Below are 17,550 nucleotides of genomic sequence, written 5' to 3' on the forward strand. Positions count from 1 at the left end.
GCAGGACGCGTCTGATGCAGAGCTTTAAGGAGTCTCACTCTCATGAGTCTCTGCTGTCTCCGAGCAGCGCGGCCGAGGCTCTGGACCTCACGCTGGACGAGGACGCCATCATCAAACCCGTCCACTCCAGCATCCTCGGCCAGGAGTACTGCTTCGAGGTCTGTGTGTGTGTGTGTGTGTGTGTGTGTGTGTGTGCACTGGCTTCACGCATGTACACACTTGAGATCTCTGTGAGCAGATCAGCGCTTCATTATCATCCTCCAGACCTTCTCAAACAGGAGACCAGCAGAACATGTAATCAGCAGTGGACTTCATCATCATCATGTGTAACGCTGTCATTGTGAACCGTCCCGTTTAGCTCATCGCACTGTTCTGATATACAAACATGATAAACACAGAGCATGAGGCCTCGTGCTTTTGTGTGAGGAATGCTGAAGGGAGAGTTTTGGACTGATGCTGTTCCATGTGTTGAGTCGATGCATTCAGCTAAACCACTGGATCATTTATTGATAGTATGAGATATTATATGATTACATCACTGTTCCTGATATGAGCAGATGTTGTTAGTAAATGATGTCCGTCTTCAGGTGACCACGGCGTCAGGAACCAAGTGTTTCGCCTGCCGCTCCGCTGCTGAAAGAGACAAATGGATCGAGAATCTGCAGCGAGCTGTCAAACCAAACAAGGTACTGAACAAGCAGCTCACACACACACACACACACACACACACACACACACACACACACACATGCACACACACACACACACACACACACACACACACACACACACACACACACACACACACACACACACACTCTACTGTAGACAGACATTCTGTTCTATTCAAGTCTATTCTGTTCTGTTCAGTCGTGTTCTGCTCTATTCCAGTGTTTTCTTCTCTTCTCTTGTTCTGTTATATTCTGTTCTCTATATTGTGTTCTATTCTCTTTAGTGCTGATCTTTTCTGATCTGTTCTGTTGTTTTATTTATTGTAAGGCAAGGCAAGTTTCTTGCGCGCCCTCAAATACGCGCTGCTCAAGCGCACAGTGTTGCCAGATTGGGCGGTTTTGAATTTATTTTTGCGGGTAAATAGTGACATAGGCGGGTAGTGAAAATTTGGGTGGTTTTGCAACGGCGTGCCCGCCAGACCTGGTCTGCCCTCATAAACCTGTTTTAATCTCCCAAAGAGACGCCATAGCCCCCGTTCTTCACACACATATGCTTAGAACAGTGTAGAAACGCTTGTGATCTCGACAGCTTTTGGGCTGGAATCAGTCAGCATCATCTGGCAACACGGAGCGCAGATCTTCTTGTGCGCTCTCAGATAAACGCTGCTGAAGTGTGATTTAGTGCGTTTATATAACGAGTATGTCTCCAGCATTTATTAGATTTGCTAGGAATATTCATGAATGTCTCCAATAGGCCTACAGAGTGGTATTAATGCGTCCTGAAGTGAAGTGAAATGGCTATACGTCGTGTTTGCTGGCCTCACACATCACGCACCTGCCAGTCAGCACGTCACCTTAAAGGGTTAAACAAATGACACACAACACTACTACCGTTACAGAAAAGTTCACGCAGTTATAATTCACTTACCTTTTAATACCTTTTGGTGCGATTATCACCCGCTATTAAAATAATAAAATGTTTTAAATGAGAAGCTGTAATGTAGCCGTGGAGGGATGAATTTTGGCGTGGTGCCCTGCCATGGAAGAATGAATATAGCGGAAACCATGAGGTCTTACATTTAATACTGAATGGTCTTAAAAGGTCTTTAAAAGTCTTAAATTTGACATTATGATATCTTCAGAAACCCTGGATAGTCAGCTGATTTACTGCTCTGACATGACTACTGAAACTCAGATCTGACTCCAGAGTCACACCAAGACTCTTGACCTTATTGTCTGTTGATTGACCTTTAGAGCCAAGCTCTGCATCTCTGTTCCCAAACACAATCACTTCAGTGTCCTCTGTGTTTAACTGAAGAGAGTGTTGGTAATCTCATCAATGCACTGGCAGAGGGTGTCAGTGGGGCTGTAGTCATTAGGCAGTAAGGCTAGGTAGATCTGAGTGTCATCAGCATAGCTGTGGTAGGAGATTTGGTTCTCTCATTATTCAGCTCAGAGGGAGCATATAAAGGCTGAACAGGAATTGTGTTCTGTTCTGTTGTGAAATGTGTGTTTTCTCGTGTGTGTGTGTGTGTGTGTGTGTGTGTGTGCGTGTGTGTGTCTGTGTGTGCAGGACAACAGTCGTCGTGTGGATAACGTGCTGAAGCTATGGATCATCGAGGCTCGAGATCTGCCACCGAAGAAGCGCTACTACTGCGAGCTGTGTCTGGACGACATGCTGTACGCTCGAACCACCAGCAAACCGCGCACCGACACCGTCTTCTGGGGCGAACACTTCGAGTTCAACAACCTGCCGGCCATCCGCAGCCTCCGCCTGCACCTCTATAAGGAGAACGACAAGAAGAGGAGGAAGGTAGCGCTGCTCATGCCTGCTGTCAAGTGCACATGCTGCGTCTCTGTGTGTGTGTGTGCTCATGTGTGTCATGTGTGTGTGCAGGAGAAGAGCACATATCTGGGTCTGGTCAGCATCCCGATCCCGAGTGTGACGGGTCGTCAGTTTGTGGAGCAGTGGTACCCGCTCATCCAGCCCAGTGTTCTGGCTAAAGGTGGCGGCGGCGGCGGGAAGATCATCAACGCCTCTCTCCGCCTCAAGTCCCGCTTCCAGAGCATGAACATCCTGCCCATGGAGCTCTACAAGGAGTTCGCCGAGTACGTCACCAACAACTACCGCACGCTCTGCGGAGTGCTGGAGCCGCTGCTCAGCGCCAAGAGCAAAGAGGAGGTGGCCTGCGCGCTAGTGCACATCCTGCAGAGCACTGGGAAGGCCAAGGTCAGCACACACACCATCACACATGTTTTACACAGCGGATATCCTTCCAGCCGCAACCCAGTGCTGGGAAACACCCATACACACTCATACACTACAGCCAATGTAGTTCATCAATCCCTCTATACCGCATGTGTTTGGATTATGGGGGAAACCAGAGCACTTGGAGGAAACCCACGGCCACATTTCACTGAACACTGTGTGTGTGTGTGTGTGTGTGTGCGTGTGTGTGTGTGTGTGTGCATGTGTGTGTGTTCAGGACTTCCTGTCTGACATGGCCATGTGTGAGGTGGATCGTTTCATGGACCGCGAGCATCTGATCTTCAGAGAAAACACACTCGCCACTAAAGCCATCGAGGAGTTCCTGAAGCTCATCGCACACCGCTACCTGAAGGACACCATCGGTGAGGGTGTGTGTGTGTTTGTTTGTGTGTATGTGTGTGTGTGCATGCGAGTATACATGTGTGTGAGTGCATGTGCAAGTGTTCATCTGCATGCATGGGTGTGTGAGTTAGTGAGTGAGTGTCAATGCATGTGCATGTGAGTGTGTGTGTGTGTGAGATCCTCGTGTTTATCACATTATAAGGACCAAATGTCCCCACAACTATAGCAATAGCAGTAAATGTTGATTGTTTTGGTCTCCATGAGGAAAACGGCTAATAAAAATGAAGGAGTGTGGAGATGGAGAAGTGCAGAGTGTGTGTGTGAGGGCTGAGTTTAGAGAATATACAGTCTGAACAGTAGTACTGGTGTGAGGAGAACATAAAGATAGCTGTACACGTGTGTGTGTGTGTGTGTGTGTGCGTGTGTGTGTGTGTGTGTGTGTGTGTGTGTGTGTGTGTGTATAATGAAATGATGAAGATGATGATGATAAGATGACAGTGATGATGATGATAATGAAGCTGCTGCTGGTGAATGTGTGTGTGTGTGTGCAGGAGAGTTCATCCGTGCGCTGTACGAGTCGGAGGAGAACTGTGAGGTGGACCCGATGCGAACGCCTCCGTCAGTGCTGGCCGATCATCAGGCTAACCTGCGCATGTGCTGTGAGCTAGCGCTCTGCAAGATCATCAACTCTCACTGGTCAGTGCACAACTCATAACACACACTCTCGATGACCTGATGACCGCAGGATTCACTGCTGAACAAAAGAATCTGTCTTTAAGCATTTGATTTGATAAATCTATTCTGCAATCGTTTGTTATTTGCATGATATTATTGACAAATCACTGCCGCACCGATTACTGCTAACAGAGCAGTTCATCTAATGTTGTATAATGGACGAGACACCAGTGACTATAGTCTGTAGAACTGGGTGTGCGAGGGGTGTAAAAGGTAGTAAATGAAATTAGCCAAAATTAAGGGCATTATATAGTATTAACATTGTCTGACGAGGTATTACAGTGCAGGCTCTTATTCTAAAATGTGTGTGGATTTATTTACAGTCAGAATTAGTAGCCCCCCTGTTTATTTTTCCCCCAATTTCTGTTTAACGGACAGCAGATTTCTCCAACACATTTCTGCTCATAACAGTGTTAATAACTCATCTCTAATAACTGATTTATTTTCTCTTCTTCATGATGACAGTAAATAATATTAGACTAGATATTCTTCAAGACACTTCTATACAGCTTAAAGTGACATTTAAAGGCATAACTAGGGTAATTAGGGTAACTAGGCAGGTTAGGGTAATTAGGCAAGTTATTATATAATGATGGTTTGTTCTGGAGACTATTGAAAACAAATATATCTTAAAGGGGCTAATAATATTGAGCTTAAAATGGTGTTTAAACAATTAAAAACTGCTTTTATTCTAGCTGAAATAAAACAAATCAGACTTTCTCCAGAAGAACAAATATTATCAGACATACTGTCAACATTTCCTGAATCTGTTCAACATCATCTGGGAAATATTTAAAATTCAAAGGGGGCTAATAATTCTGACTTCAGCTGTATATGTTGAGAGTAGGACCTGAGCGATATCATGTGAGGTGGTGTGGTAGTTCGGCAACACACCAGGGCTCGAAATTGTGACCATTTTTTTTGCATATGCACCGAAATGTAATCTATGTGACCTCATAATTTATTAGGGAGCATTTGTGCGACTGCTTATGATGGTTGTAGTGCGAGCTGATTTAATTTTCTCTATAAACGTGCTGAATCAGTCTTCCCTGCCTCTATATTGGCTCATATCAGCTGACAATCACTCGAGGCTTTCCTCTGTCAGATGACGGGGAGCTTTTGTGACCGCGGGAAATGCAAACGGCTGAAGAGTGAAAAGTGCACAGGTCTGCAAACCCCACATAAAGTCACAGATAATGGCACCGATGACAGCAATCATGTGGTGAATGTTGATCCGCCAGCCGAGATCAATCCAGCGCTGCATTCACTGCGTTATCAGCACAAATGTCTGCTAAATGTGAAATCTAACACTGCACACACCATCGCTAAAGCAGCTCGCCTTTACTAAGATTAAAGTGAAACTGAATAACATTAGAACAGTATTGCGCCGGTGGTCATCAGGAGAGTCCTGCTCATATATCGGGCCGGCTGACCCGCCTGCTTTATTCCACAAACACAGAGAAATGAAGATCAGCGCATAACAAGACTGAGCATTCACAATGACCCAAACCCAAACCTCTAAACAGAGGCGGAAGTGAGACTTTTCCTCCTTTCTTTTGTCCGTTCTTTCCTAAGATGTAGATTATTCCTCTATTTAGTTACTGATGACTGCTCTGCAGCTTTCAGCACTGAACTGAATCATTTATTATAATCTTTTGTTTGTTTTGTTATTATTAATTTGACATGCATATAAAAACAATAGTGCAAAATAAATATTTCTTACTGCTGAACTGTTCTTAGAAGAGCGGCTATTGGCATTGATGACATTGATTAAAAACTATGGACAAAGCCCATTGTGTCACCTTGATGAATCCCTCTGCTTTACTTTAATCTATATGTTATCTGCAATATGTTATTCCATTTGGAAAGATAATTCATTTACACCACTACAGTTGCAGCTTTAAGTGCTGTTATTAAAAAAAGGTAGTAAAAGGTATTAAATTCAACTTAAGAAGTTCTGTTTATACCCTGTAGAAAGAAAGTGTTCAGGAAGCATCAATACTGTACAGATCAGATCTGTGTTATCAGTCAGCTTGAGCTGCATTAGTCCAGCAGGGGGAGCTCTAACACTGCACTATTCCCTCAGTTCAGCAAAGCCCTGATCAGGAGAGCACACAGATTACTGGAGGAGCTGAGAACAGGACTCATTTAACAAGAACACTGGGCTTCATCAGACAGGAGCAGACTCAACTTTAACCAATAATCAATAAACAAATGTGTTGCACTGAAGTGATCAGTTATTTATTTACACAGAGAGTAGTAGATCATCCCATCATCAGAGAAATAGAAAAGAGTCAAGCTTGTGTTGAGTGTTTGAGGTGTTCTCCTGGTGCATTATGGGATGTGTGTGTGTGTGTGTGTGTGTGTGTGTGCAGCGTGTTCCCCCGTGAGCTGAAGGAGGTGTTTGCATCGTGGCGTGTGCGCTGTGCTGAGCGCGGCCGTGAGGACATCGCCGACCGCCTCATCAGCTCCTCACTCTTCCTGCGCTTCCTGTGTCCGGCGATCATGTCCCCGTCCCTCTTCAACCTGACGCAGGAGTATCCCTCTGAGCGCACCTCTCGAACCCTCACGCTCATCGCCAAGGTGGTGCAGAGCCTGGCCAGCTTTTCAAAGTCAGTCACTAGAGTCCACCGTCATTCAGCCGCGCCGATCACAGCTCTGACCACCACTCATCACATAGGCCACGCCCACTGTGTGACCGGTCACTCATTACATAGGCCACGCCCACTGTGTGACCGGTCACTCATCACATAGGCCACGCCAACTGTCTGACCTGTCACTCATTACATAGGCCACGCCCACTTTGTGATCTGTCACTCATCACATAGGCCAAGCCCACGGTCTGACCTGTCACTCATCACATAGGCCACGCCCACTGTTTAACCTGCCACTCATCACATAGGCCAAACCAACTGTCTGACCTGTCACTCATCACATAGGCCACGCCCACTGTTTAACCTGCCACTCATCACATAGGCCACGCCAACTGTCTGACCTGTCACTCATCACATAGGCCACGCCCACTGTTTAACCTGCCACTCATCACATAGGCCAAACCAACTGTCTGACCGGTCACTCATCACATAGGCCACGCCAACTGTCTGACCTGTCACTCATCACATAGGCCACGCCCACTGTTTAACCTGCCACTCATCACATAGGCCAAACCAACTGTCTGACCTGTCACTCATCACATAGGCCACGCCCACTGTTTAACCTGCCACTCATCACATAGGCCACGCCAACTGTCTGACCTGTCACTCATCACATAGGCCACGCCCACTGTTTAACCTGCCACTCATCACATAGGCCACGCCAACTGTCTGACCTGTCACTCATCACATAGGCCATGCCCACTGTTTAACCTGCCACTCATCACATAGGCCAAACCAACTGTCTGACCTGTCACTCATCACATAGGCCACGCCCACTGTTTAACCTGCCACTCATCACATAGGCCACGCCAACTGTCTGACCTGTCACTCATCACATAGGCCACGCCCACTGTTTAACCTGCCACTCATCACATAGGCCACGCCAACTGTCTGACCTGTCACTCATCACATAGGCCATGCCCACTGTCTGACCTGTCACTCATCACATAGGCCACGCCCACTGTGTGGCCCCCAACTCATCACATGACACTCAGGCCACACCTACTGTCTGACCCGCCATTCATCACTCGAGAGTCAGGCCACGCCCACTGACTGACCCCCCCCCCCAATAAAGCCACACCCACTCACCATGACACTCCATCCAATCATCACATGAAAGTGAGAATACGCCCACTATCTGACCCGTCAATCATCATCACAGACACGCCCACTCTCATTTCCATATGTATGTCGGACACCAGTCTGTGATGGACTATTAAGCTTCATTATCCTCTTTATTTTCACTTTTTTAATGTGTTTATTTGTTATTATTTGTTTATTGTTTAATTAAATATGTAGTTTTATTAGAGTTCTGCTTCATTTTTTAGGCATTACAGACTAACTTTAAATAAGTTGGCGTAATTTAAGTCTTCCTTCAGTTCCAGCTTGTGTTATTTGTGTTGTGTGTGTTTGTCAGCTGTGTTTGTTTGTGTTGCTGTTAAAGGGATAGTTCCCCCTCAGCTCATCAAGATGAAGACAAGGAGTCTTCGAGATCAAGTGCAGGAGTAAATGAACAGGACATTTTCATTAAGGGGTGAACTGTTGCTTTAACATGTTTGTGTCAGTGTGTGTGTGTGTGTGTGTGTGTGTGTGTGTGTGTGTGTTTATATCTCAGGGTTTCTCTGTGTCTTGTGTTGTGTTTTTCGTTTAGAGTTGATCTTCAGTCTGTTGACTCGTCACTTATCATCTTTCTTTCTGTCTGTCTGTCTGTCTGTTGCCCATCTCTCTCTCCCTCCATCCATCTGTCCTCTCTCTCTCTCTCTCTCTCTCTCTCTCTCTCTCCCTTTTACACACACTCTCTCTCTCTCCTGTCGCTGTCTCTCTGTCTGCCTCTGTCTCTCTCCCACACTGTGGTGTGTGTGTGTGTGTGTGTGTGTGTTCTGGCAGGTTCAGTGGGAAGGAGGACTATCTGGGCTTCATGAATGAGTTTCTGGAGATGGAGTGGGGCTCCATGCAGCAGTTCCTCTACGAGATCTCCAACCTGGAGTGTGTGAGTAACGCCGGGGCGTTCGAGGGCTACATCGACCTGGGCCGCGAGCTCTCCATCCTGCACAGTCTGCTGTGGGAGGTCATGGCCCAGCTCAGCAAGGTGCGGACGCTGCAGATCTGCTGTGTATTCTGTTGTTGTGATTAATTGCAGAAGCTTTTAACTCAGTGTGTGGTATTATCACCAATTGTTGCAGATTTATTAAAAATAAAAAGCTGATAAATCACATAAAACTATACTATAATCACATAAATACTCTAACTGGAGCTCAGGTGCATTCTGTTTCCACTGATCATTCTTGAGATGTTTCAGCAGCTTCAGTGGAGTTCACCTGTGCTCAATTCAGCTGATCTGAAAAGGCATACACCTGTCTATATAAGGGCCCAGGGTTGACAGTGCATGTCAAAGCACAAACCAAGCATGAAGACAAAGGAATTGTCTGTAGACCTCCGAGACAGGATTGTCTGGAGGCACAAGGCTGGGGAAGGTTACAGAAACATTTCTGCTGCTCTGAAAGTTCCAATGAGCACAGCGGCCTCCATCATCCGTAAGTGGAAGATGTTTAACCAGCAGGACTCTTCCTAGAGCTGGCCGGCCATCTAAGCTGAGTGATCGGGGGAGAAGGGCCTTAGTCAGGGAGGTGATCAAGCATTCTTCTGTGGAGAGAGGAGAACCTTACAGAAGGACAACCATCTGTGCAGCAATCCACCAATCAGACCTGTATGGTAGAGTGGCCAGACGGAAATCTGAAGGCATCTGAAGGACTCTCAGACCATCAGAAACTAAACTCTCTGCTCTGATGAGACTCAAACTGAACTCTTTGGAGTGAACGCCAGGCGTTACGTTTGGAGAAAAGCAGGCAGCGCTCATCACCAGGCTAACAGCATCTCTACAGTGAAGCATGGTGGTGGCAGCATCATGCTGTGGGGATGTTCTTCAGCAGCAGGAACTGGAAGACTAGTCAGGATAGAGGGAAAGATGAACGCAGCGATGTACAGAGACATCCTGAATGAAGACCTGCTTCAGAGTGCTCTTGACCTCAGACTGGGGCAACGCTTCATCTTCCAGCAGGACAACGACCCAAAGCACACCGCCAAAATATCAATAGAGCGGCTTCACAACAGCTCTGTGAATGTCATTGAATGGCCCAGCCAGAGCCCAGACCTAAATCCTATTGAACATCTCTGGAGAGATCTGAAAATGGCTGTACAGCGTCGCTTATAATAAATATAAATATTTGCTTTGCATCTGTTTCTTTATTGAATTTGCCCATGCTCGTAGATTGTTTGTTATATATTATGCTGATGTACTGGCCTGCAGAATCATCCCAGTCCATCTAAAATGCTAATGCTGTGCTTGTGTGTGTAGGATGCGATCCTGAAGCTGGGTCCTCTGCCGCGGCTGCTGAACGACATCAGTGTGGCCCTGCGTAACCCTCAGCTGCACAGACAGGCCAGCCACCAGCCGCCCGAGCGACACCTGAGTCGGCCTGCGTTCAGCAGACTCGCCACCAATGACTTCCAGAGCCTCATGATGAGAGACCTCAACAGGTCTGTCTGTGCTGCCGTATTATACTTCTGTTAGGACTGCACTGAATTTTCTGCACCGAACAGCTGAAGATATGAGCTGAAATAAGGCTTCATCAAACTGCTGAAATGAATTTCAATGGCTTCATCAAAAGCCATTGAAATGAATGGGTTTCATAGCGCAGCGTTTTCCGTGTCCAGTGTGAAAGCCCATTCACTATGCAGCGGTGATTGGAGACAGCAAAAGAAAGTGTGCTAAATCTGGAGTTAAATATTGGACAAAACTTGCCTTGCTTGTGTAATATACTAGTTCTGCTATTCTGTTATGGCAACAAAACTTTAAACGTCTTACAGAAAGACTCTATATTATTGAGTATTATTGTGTAAAAGCATTTTTGGTGTCTGTTTTTGTTCAAGTGTGTTCAGAATTGTTGATTTCAGTCCAGAATGATCTTTTCTGTGCATCCCTGATTTCTCTATTTGTTGAAGTAAACTGCTGACTGTGGCGGTGGAGTGATCAAACCGATGCTCACATGTGTGTGTGTGTGTGTGTGTGTGTGTGTGTGTGTGTGTGTGTGTGTGTGTGTGTGTGTGTGTGTGTGTCTGTGTGCAGCTCGATAGACATCTCTCGTCTGCCGTCTCCTACAGCCGGTCTGTCCGGCAGCGGTGTCCTCTCTCACCCGGGCATGGCTGCGTTCTCAGAGCGAGATCCCCGCGGCAACAAAGACGTCTTCTATGTGACCCGCCCACCTCTCGCACGCTCAAGCCCCGCCTACTGCACCAGCAGCTCTGACATCACTGAGCCAGACCCCAAGGTGCGCACACACACACTCATACACACGTTCACACAGACACAAGTACGCACATGCACACACACATACACACATTTCATAACACTTACACACACATTCTCTCCTACACACACACACACACACACACACACACACACAGACTTCATTCATACACATCTCCTATTTACACTCATACAAACATGCACACTCAAACACCTCATGCACACAGACACACTTGCAAACACACACACGCTCATGCATACACACAGACACACCCATGTGCACACATACACACACACACACATTTTCACACAAACATGCACTCTTACACACACATCTCATGCACAAACACACACACTCATACACACACATGCATACACTCTCTTGTAGACATGCACTCAACACACTCGCACACACACATTGTGTTGTGTTTTATGTCTTATGGGGACTCGCCCAGTATAATGTTTCTGCAATAGGAGTGTATATCCAGTCCTCTTAACCCCCAACCTGTGTGTGTGTGTGTGTGTGTGTGTGTGTGTGTCCTCAGGTGCTCAGTGTCAATAAGAGTGTGTCTATGATGGACCTGCAGGACTCGCGCATCAACAGCGTGTCTAACCTGCACTCAGTGAATGATCTGCTGAACTCGTCTCAGGGTTCTCTGGCTGGGTTCGGTCCGCTCGGCGGTGCCCCCCTCAGAGCTGGAGGACGTGTGTCTGCGGGCTCGGGCGGCTCCAGCATGTCTGGCGGTCTGCGTTTGACCACAGATTCTCTGTCGCAGCAGCAGCAGCAGGCCGCCGCCGCCATGCACGTGCCGCTGTCCTTCCAGAACCCGCTGTTCCACCTGGCGTCAGACGGGCCGCAGTACCACACGCCTCCACACGGGCCTACCGCTGTACCGCCGCCACTGCTGCTGGCACCAGAGCCAGAGAACGGGCACGTGGGTTTCGGCGTTCCCACATTCGCCCACAGCGGATTCTCCCGCAGTGAAGATCTGTCGGCGCTGCGGACGCAGAACAGTCTGGTGCAGCCCAACATCGTGCACTCGCACAGCTACAGCGACGACTTCACACGACACAACCAGGCCGATTACGCCCGCAGACAGCTGTCTCTGCAGGTGCAGGTAAACAGACACACACTCACACACACACACACACAGATGAAGTCAGAATTATTCAGCCTCCTATAAAATATCAATTCTTTTCTAATCAATAGTTTAATAACTCATTTGTCATGTTTTCTTCAAGACAGCAGTATTCAGCTTAAAGTGACATTTAAAGGCTTCACTAGGTTAAGACTGTGCCTTTACCTGTTATACCTCAGGAGAATCTCCAGCAGCAGGTGCTGATGGGAATGACCCCGCAGACGGCGACAGGCACAGGCACTCCTGCTTCTCTGGCCACGCCCCCCACCACCATTCATCCTGTCCGTCAGGCCTCCATGGCTCCACCCCCTCCTCAACGCGCGAAGCCTCAGCCCGCCCACCAGCTGTCCGTCAGCTCAGCTGTAAACTCCACCCCCCCTAAGACCCGCCCACAGAGTGGCAACCTCCTCCAATCGCCGGAGTCCAGTTTTGGAGGGAGGCAGTTGCCTAGGCAGCAGCTGTCAGTCAAGGATAGCCCCGCCCCCGGGTTACCACATCAGTCCAGCAATGCGTCGGAGAATCCCGCCCCTCAGAGCGCAGCCAATGAGAGCACAGAGAATACGCCGACCAACCAATCAGCAAAAAACACACAGCAGAGCAACCAACAACACCTGCTCAAGCCAGGGAACAAACAGGTGCTCACACACACACACCAAACACAAAAAAACACACATGCATATTCACACATTTGTTGATTTGAAAACACACATGCATATTCACACACACACTCTGACTTTAACAGATAAACACAGGCATACTCACACAACCAGTCAAAACACACACTCTCTCACACACACGTACACTCTCAGACATAAACACACACATATATTACCACCTATTTTCTGCAGATGTGTGTGTGTTGTGCTGATGCTGTGAGTGTGTGTGTTTCAGGGCTCTAAGTCTCCCTCCACCCTGAATCCCACCTCTGCTGCCTCCGAGCGCACCGTGGCTTGGGTCTCCAACATGCCGCATCTGTCTGCAGACATCGAGAGTCTGCGCGTGGACCGAGAGGAGTTCAAACTCAAGGAGCACTCCAAGAGCATGGACGAGTCCCGCCTGGACCGGGTCAGTGCTGCACACACACACGTTTTATTTTTCTTGGTCAAATGGTTCAAAAGTTATAACAGTTTAAATGTTGCACATGTGGTCTGCTGGTGGCGCTATAGAGTTAGTTCCAGATACTCAAAATTTAGTTAGTTGACTTATTTTCACAACCATTACAACTGTGCCAAATTTAATCATTTTCCTACTCATGGTTCATTCGGGAAGAAGAAGAAGAAACCTATGGATACAATAGGGGCCATTAGCACCTTCTAACGACTATAGTGATAACTAACGACAACTGTAGCAATAGCTATAACATTAACTATAGCAATAACTATAGTGATAACTAACGACAACTGTAGCAATAACTATAACAGTAACTATAGCAATAACTATAGTGATAACTAACGACAACTGTAGCAATAACTATAACAGTAACTATAGCAATAACTATAGTGATAACTAACGACAACTGTAGCAATAACTATAACAGTAACTATAGCAATAACTATAGTGATAACTAACGACAACTGTAGCAATAACTAACAGTAACTATAGCAACAACTATAGTGATAACTAACGACAACTGTAGCAATAACTATAACAGTAACTATAGCAATAACTATAGTGATAACTAACGACAACTGTAGCAATAACTATAACAGTAACTATAGCAATAACTATAGTGATAACTAACGACAACTGTAGCAATAACTATAACAGTAACTATAGCAATAACTATAGTGATAACTAACGACAACTGTAGCAATAACTAACAGTAACTATAGCAACAACTATAGTGATAACTAACGACAACTGTAGCAATAACTATAACAGTAACTATAGCAATAACTATAGTGATAACTAACGACAACTGTAGCAATAACTATAACAGTAACTATAGCAATAACTATAGTGATAACTAACGACAACTGTAGCAATAACTATAACAGTAACTATAGCAATAACTATAGTGATAACTAACGACAACTGTAGCAATAACTATAACAGTAACTATAGCAATAACTATAGTGATAACTAACGACAACTGTAGCAATAACTATAACAGTAACTATAGCAATAACTATAGTGATAATTAACAACAACTATAGCAATAACTATAACAGTAACTATAGCAACAACTATATTGATAATTAACGACAACTGTAGCAATAACTATAACAGTAACTATAGCAATAACTATAGTGATAATTATCGACAACTGTAGCAATAACTATAACAGTAACCATAGCAACAACTATATTGATAATTAACGACAACTGTAGCAATAACTGTAACAGTAACTATAGCAACAACTATATTGATAATTAACGACAACTATAGCAATAACTGTAACAGTAACTATAGCAACAACTATATTGATAATTAACGACAACTATAGCAATAACTGTAACAGTAACTATAGAAACAACTACATTGATAATTAACGACAACTATAGCAATAACTATGACAGTAACTATAGTAAGTGCTATAACAGTATACATAATCACTCTGCAGGTGCGCGAGTATGAGGAGGAGATCAACTCCCTGAAGGAGCGTCTGCTGATGTCCCACCGTAAGCTGGAGGAGTACGAGCGGCGGCTGCACTCGCAAGAGCAGCAGACCAGCAAGATCCTGCTGCAGTACCAGAGCCGGCTGGACGACAGCGAGAGGCGTCTGCGGCAGCAGCAGGTGGAGAAGGACTCGCAGATCAAGGGCATCATCAACAGGTCAGACGCGTGACCCCGCGCCACACCCCAGCCTCACAGCAGCAGAGCATTCTGGGAATGTGTGTGTGTGTGTTGCAGGTTGATGGCGGTAGAGGATGAGCTGAGGGGAAGTGGAATGCCTGACCTCAAAACCAGAATATTCACAGAACAGGTCTGTCTGTCCCACACACCAGCAGACTCTCAGCTGCTCCTCAACTCATCACTCATCTCTCATGCCTGTGTACATAGCTGAGGTATCTGTAGTGATGACGACCATACAGTTACTATAGCAATAACTATAACAACTATAACGAGTATAACATTAACTATAGCGATAACTATATCTGTATTTATATTGTTGACCATAACCGTCACTATAATGACAACTACAGCAACAACTATAACTGTAACTATAACAACAACTATAATGATAAATAACGACAACTATAACAATTACTATACTTATAACTGTAGCAACAACTATAGTGATAACTAACAACAACTATTGTGATAACGAACAATAACTATAACAGTAACAATAGCAACAACTATTGTGATAACGAACAATAACTATAGCAGTTACTATAGCAACAACTATAGTGATAACTAACAACAACAATAGCAATAACTAAAAGTAACTATATACAAAAACTATAGTGATAATGAAAAACAACTATAGCAATAACTACAACAGTAACTATAGCAACAACTATACTGATAACAAAAATCAACTATAGCAATAACCATAACAGTAACTATAGCAACAACTATAGTGATAACGAAAAACAACTATAGCAAAATCTGTAACAGTAACTATAGCAAGAACTATAGTGATAACTAGCGACAACTAAAGCAATAACTGTAATAGTAACTATAGCAACAACTATAGTGATAACGACAACTATAGTAATTACTATAACAGTATCTATAGCAATAACTATAAGAGTAACTATAGCGACAACTATTTTGATAACTAGCAATAACTATAAGAGTAACTATAGCGACAACTATTTTGATAACTGTAGCAATAACTATAATAGTAACTATAGCAACAACTATTATGATAACAACTGTAGCAATAATTATAACAGTAACTATAGCGACAACTATTTTGATAACAACTATAGCAATAACTATAACAGTAACTATAGCAACAACTATTGTAATAACTATAATGGCAACTATAGCGATAGCTATAACCTTAATTATAGTGATAATTATAGTGATAACTAAAACAACATCTACAGCAATAACTTTAACAGTAACTATAGCGATAACTATATCTGTTTCTATAGTAAGAACTAAAACAGTTAATAACGTGATAACAATAATCACAACTCTAACAACTACATCACTAACAGTAACTAAAACAATAAACCTATAGCTGCATGTATAGTTATAACTATAAGTAATATATATATACTGTAAATACTATAACTATAGCAATAACTGTAACTGGCAATAATTTTATCTCTAGTTATAGTGATAATTATAACAGTTACTACAGCAATAATATTTGCTGCAGCCCTAAGTATTGCTATAATTGTCATTATAGTTATCACCATATTAACTGTTATAGTAATCATTACAGTTACTGTTAGCTGTTGTAGTAGCTACTGTAATAGATATTGCTACAGTTACTGTAATCTATATTGTAATATTATCTAAATTGATGTAGTTGTCATTAGTTATCACTATAGTAACTGTTATAGGTATCACTAAAGATACAGATATAGTTATTGAGACAGTACTACAACAGTAACTATAGAGATGCCTAAAAGTACCTAGCGTAATTATTTAAAGTATTTATTGTAATAACTATCACAGAGATCACAGTAACTAGCAATAAATGTAATAATAACTATTGCGAAAACTAAAATAGGAACTGTAGTAATAACTAGTGAAAATGGAACTGATAACAACAACAGGAACTATGACAATAAATTGATCCTTAACTATCAGCAAATGTAGTGATAACTATAACAGTAACTATTGTGATTACTTACAGTATCTGTAGTAAGAACTATAAATGTAAATGTAGCAATATCTACAACAGTTACTGCAGCAACAGCTAAAACACTTACTAGGAATAACTATAACAGTGAATATAGTAATAATTTACAGTATCTATAGCAAGTAATTAGAGCAATAACTATAATAGTGATTATACTATAAATTATAGTGATTATACTATAATAACTCTAAAGATAGCTAAAACAGAATTAACGGAAACTATAGCATGAACTAAACGTAACTAATGAAGTTAGTAAATGAAGTTAGTAAATGAAGTGTATTACTACCTATAGTGATCAAATGTAATATTAACAAGAGTATTAATTAAATCCATTACTGTAACAGTGAATATTTGATCACTATAACAGGAACACTACACCAGTACTAACCATAACTGTTACAGGACCTATAATAACCACACCATCCACAGCAGTGGATGATAACCTTCTGTTACAGTTTCTCTTTAAAGCAGGATGGATTCTGATTGGCTGTCATTGTTTTTAATCATTGGTCATGTGACTGATGATATATCTGTTATCACTCCACTGTGGGATTATTAAAGCAGAGACTGTGATGTAAAATACTGTATAATGCTGTGATGAACTGAAGATGCTGTGTGTGTACTTGTTTATGTGGTTTACGGGGACAGAAACGTATATAATGACGT

General features: G+C 43.8%; 1 protein-coding gene across 4 annotated transcripts in view; it reads left to right on the top strand.

Moving 5' to 3' along the window:
• The window catches only part of syngap1a (synaptic Ras GTPase activating protein 1a), an 81,662-nt gene that overhangs the window by 57,887 nt on the left and 6,225 nt on the right, over positions 1–17,550 (top strand). For 2 of the 4 annotated variants that reach the window (XM_056479510.1, XM_056479513.1), the window contains 15 exons: positions 5–158; positions 588–686; positions 2,245–2,484; positions 2,569–2,901; positions 3,158–3,308; positions 3,834–3,978; positions 6,393–6,629; positions 8,559–8,760; positions 10,027–10,208; positions 10,798–10,999; positions 11,523–12,095; positions 12,296–12,751; positions 13,008–13,181; positions 14,680–14,891; positions 14,970–15,042. In XM_056479510.1, the coding sequence (XP_056335485.1) occupies positions 5–158; positions 588–686; positions 2,245–2,484; positions 2,569–2,901; positions 3,158–3,308; positions 3,834–3,978; positions 6,393–6,629; positions 8,559–8,760; positions 10,027–10,208; positions 10,798–10,999; positions 11,523–12,095; positions 12,296–12,751; positions 13,008–13,181; positions 14,680–14,891; positions 14,970–15,042 (3,433 nt within the window). The remainder of the gene's footprint in view (positions 1–4; positions 159–587; positions 687–2,244; positions 2,485–2,568; positions 2,902–3,157; positions 3,309–3,833; positions 3,979–6,392; positions 6,630–8,558; positions 8,761–10,026; positions 10,209–10,797; positions 11,000–11,522; positions 12,096–12,295; positions 12,752–13,007; positions 13,182–14,679; positions 14,892–14,969; positions 15,043–17,550) is intronic. The other 2 variants (XM_056479511.1, XM_056479512.1) reach the window with 2 other exon arrangements.

Source organism: Danio aesculapii, chromosome 19, assembly GCF_903798145.1.
Source record: "Danio aesculapii chromosome 19, fDanAes4.1, whole genome shotgun sequence".
NCBI classification, from domain to species: Eukaryota; Metazoa; Chordata; class Actinopteri; order Cypriniformes; family Danionidae; genus Danio; species Danio aesculapii.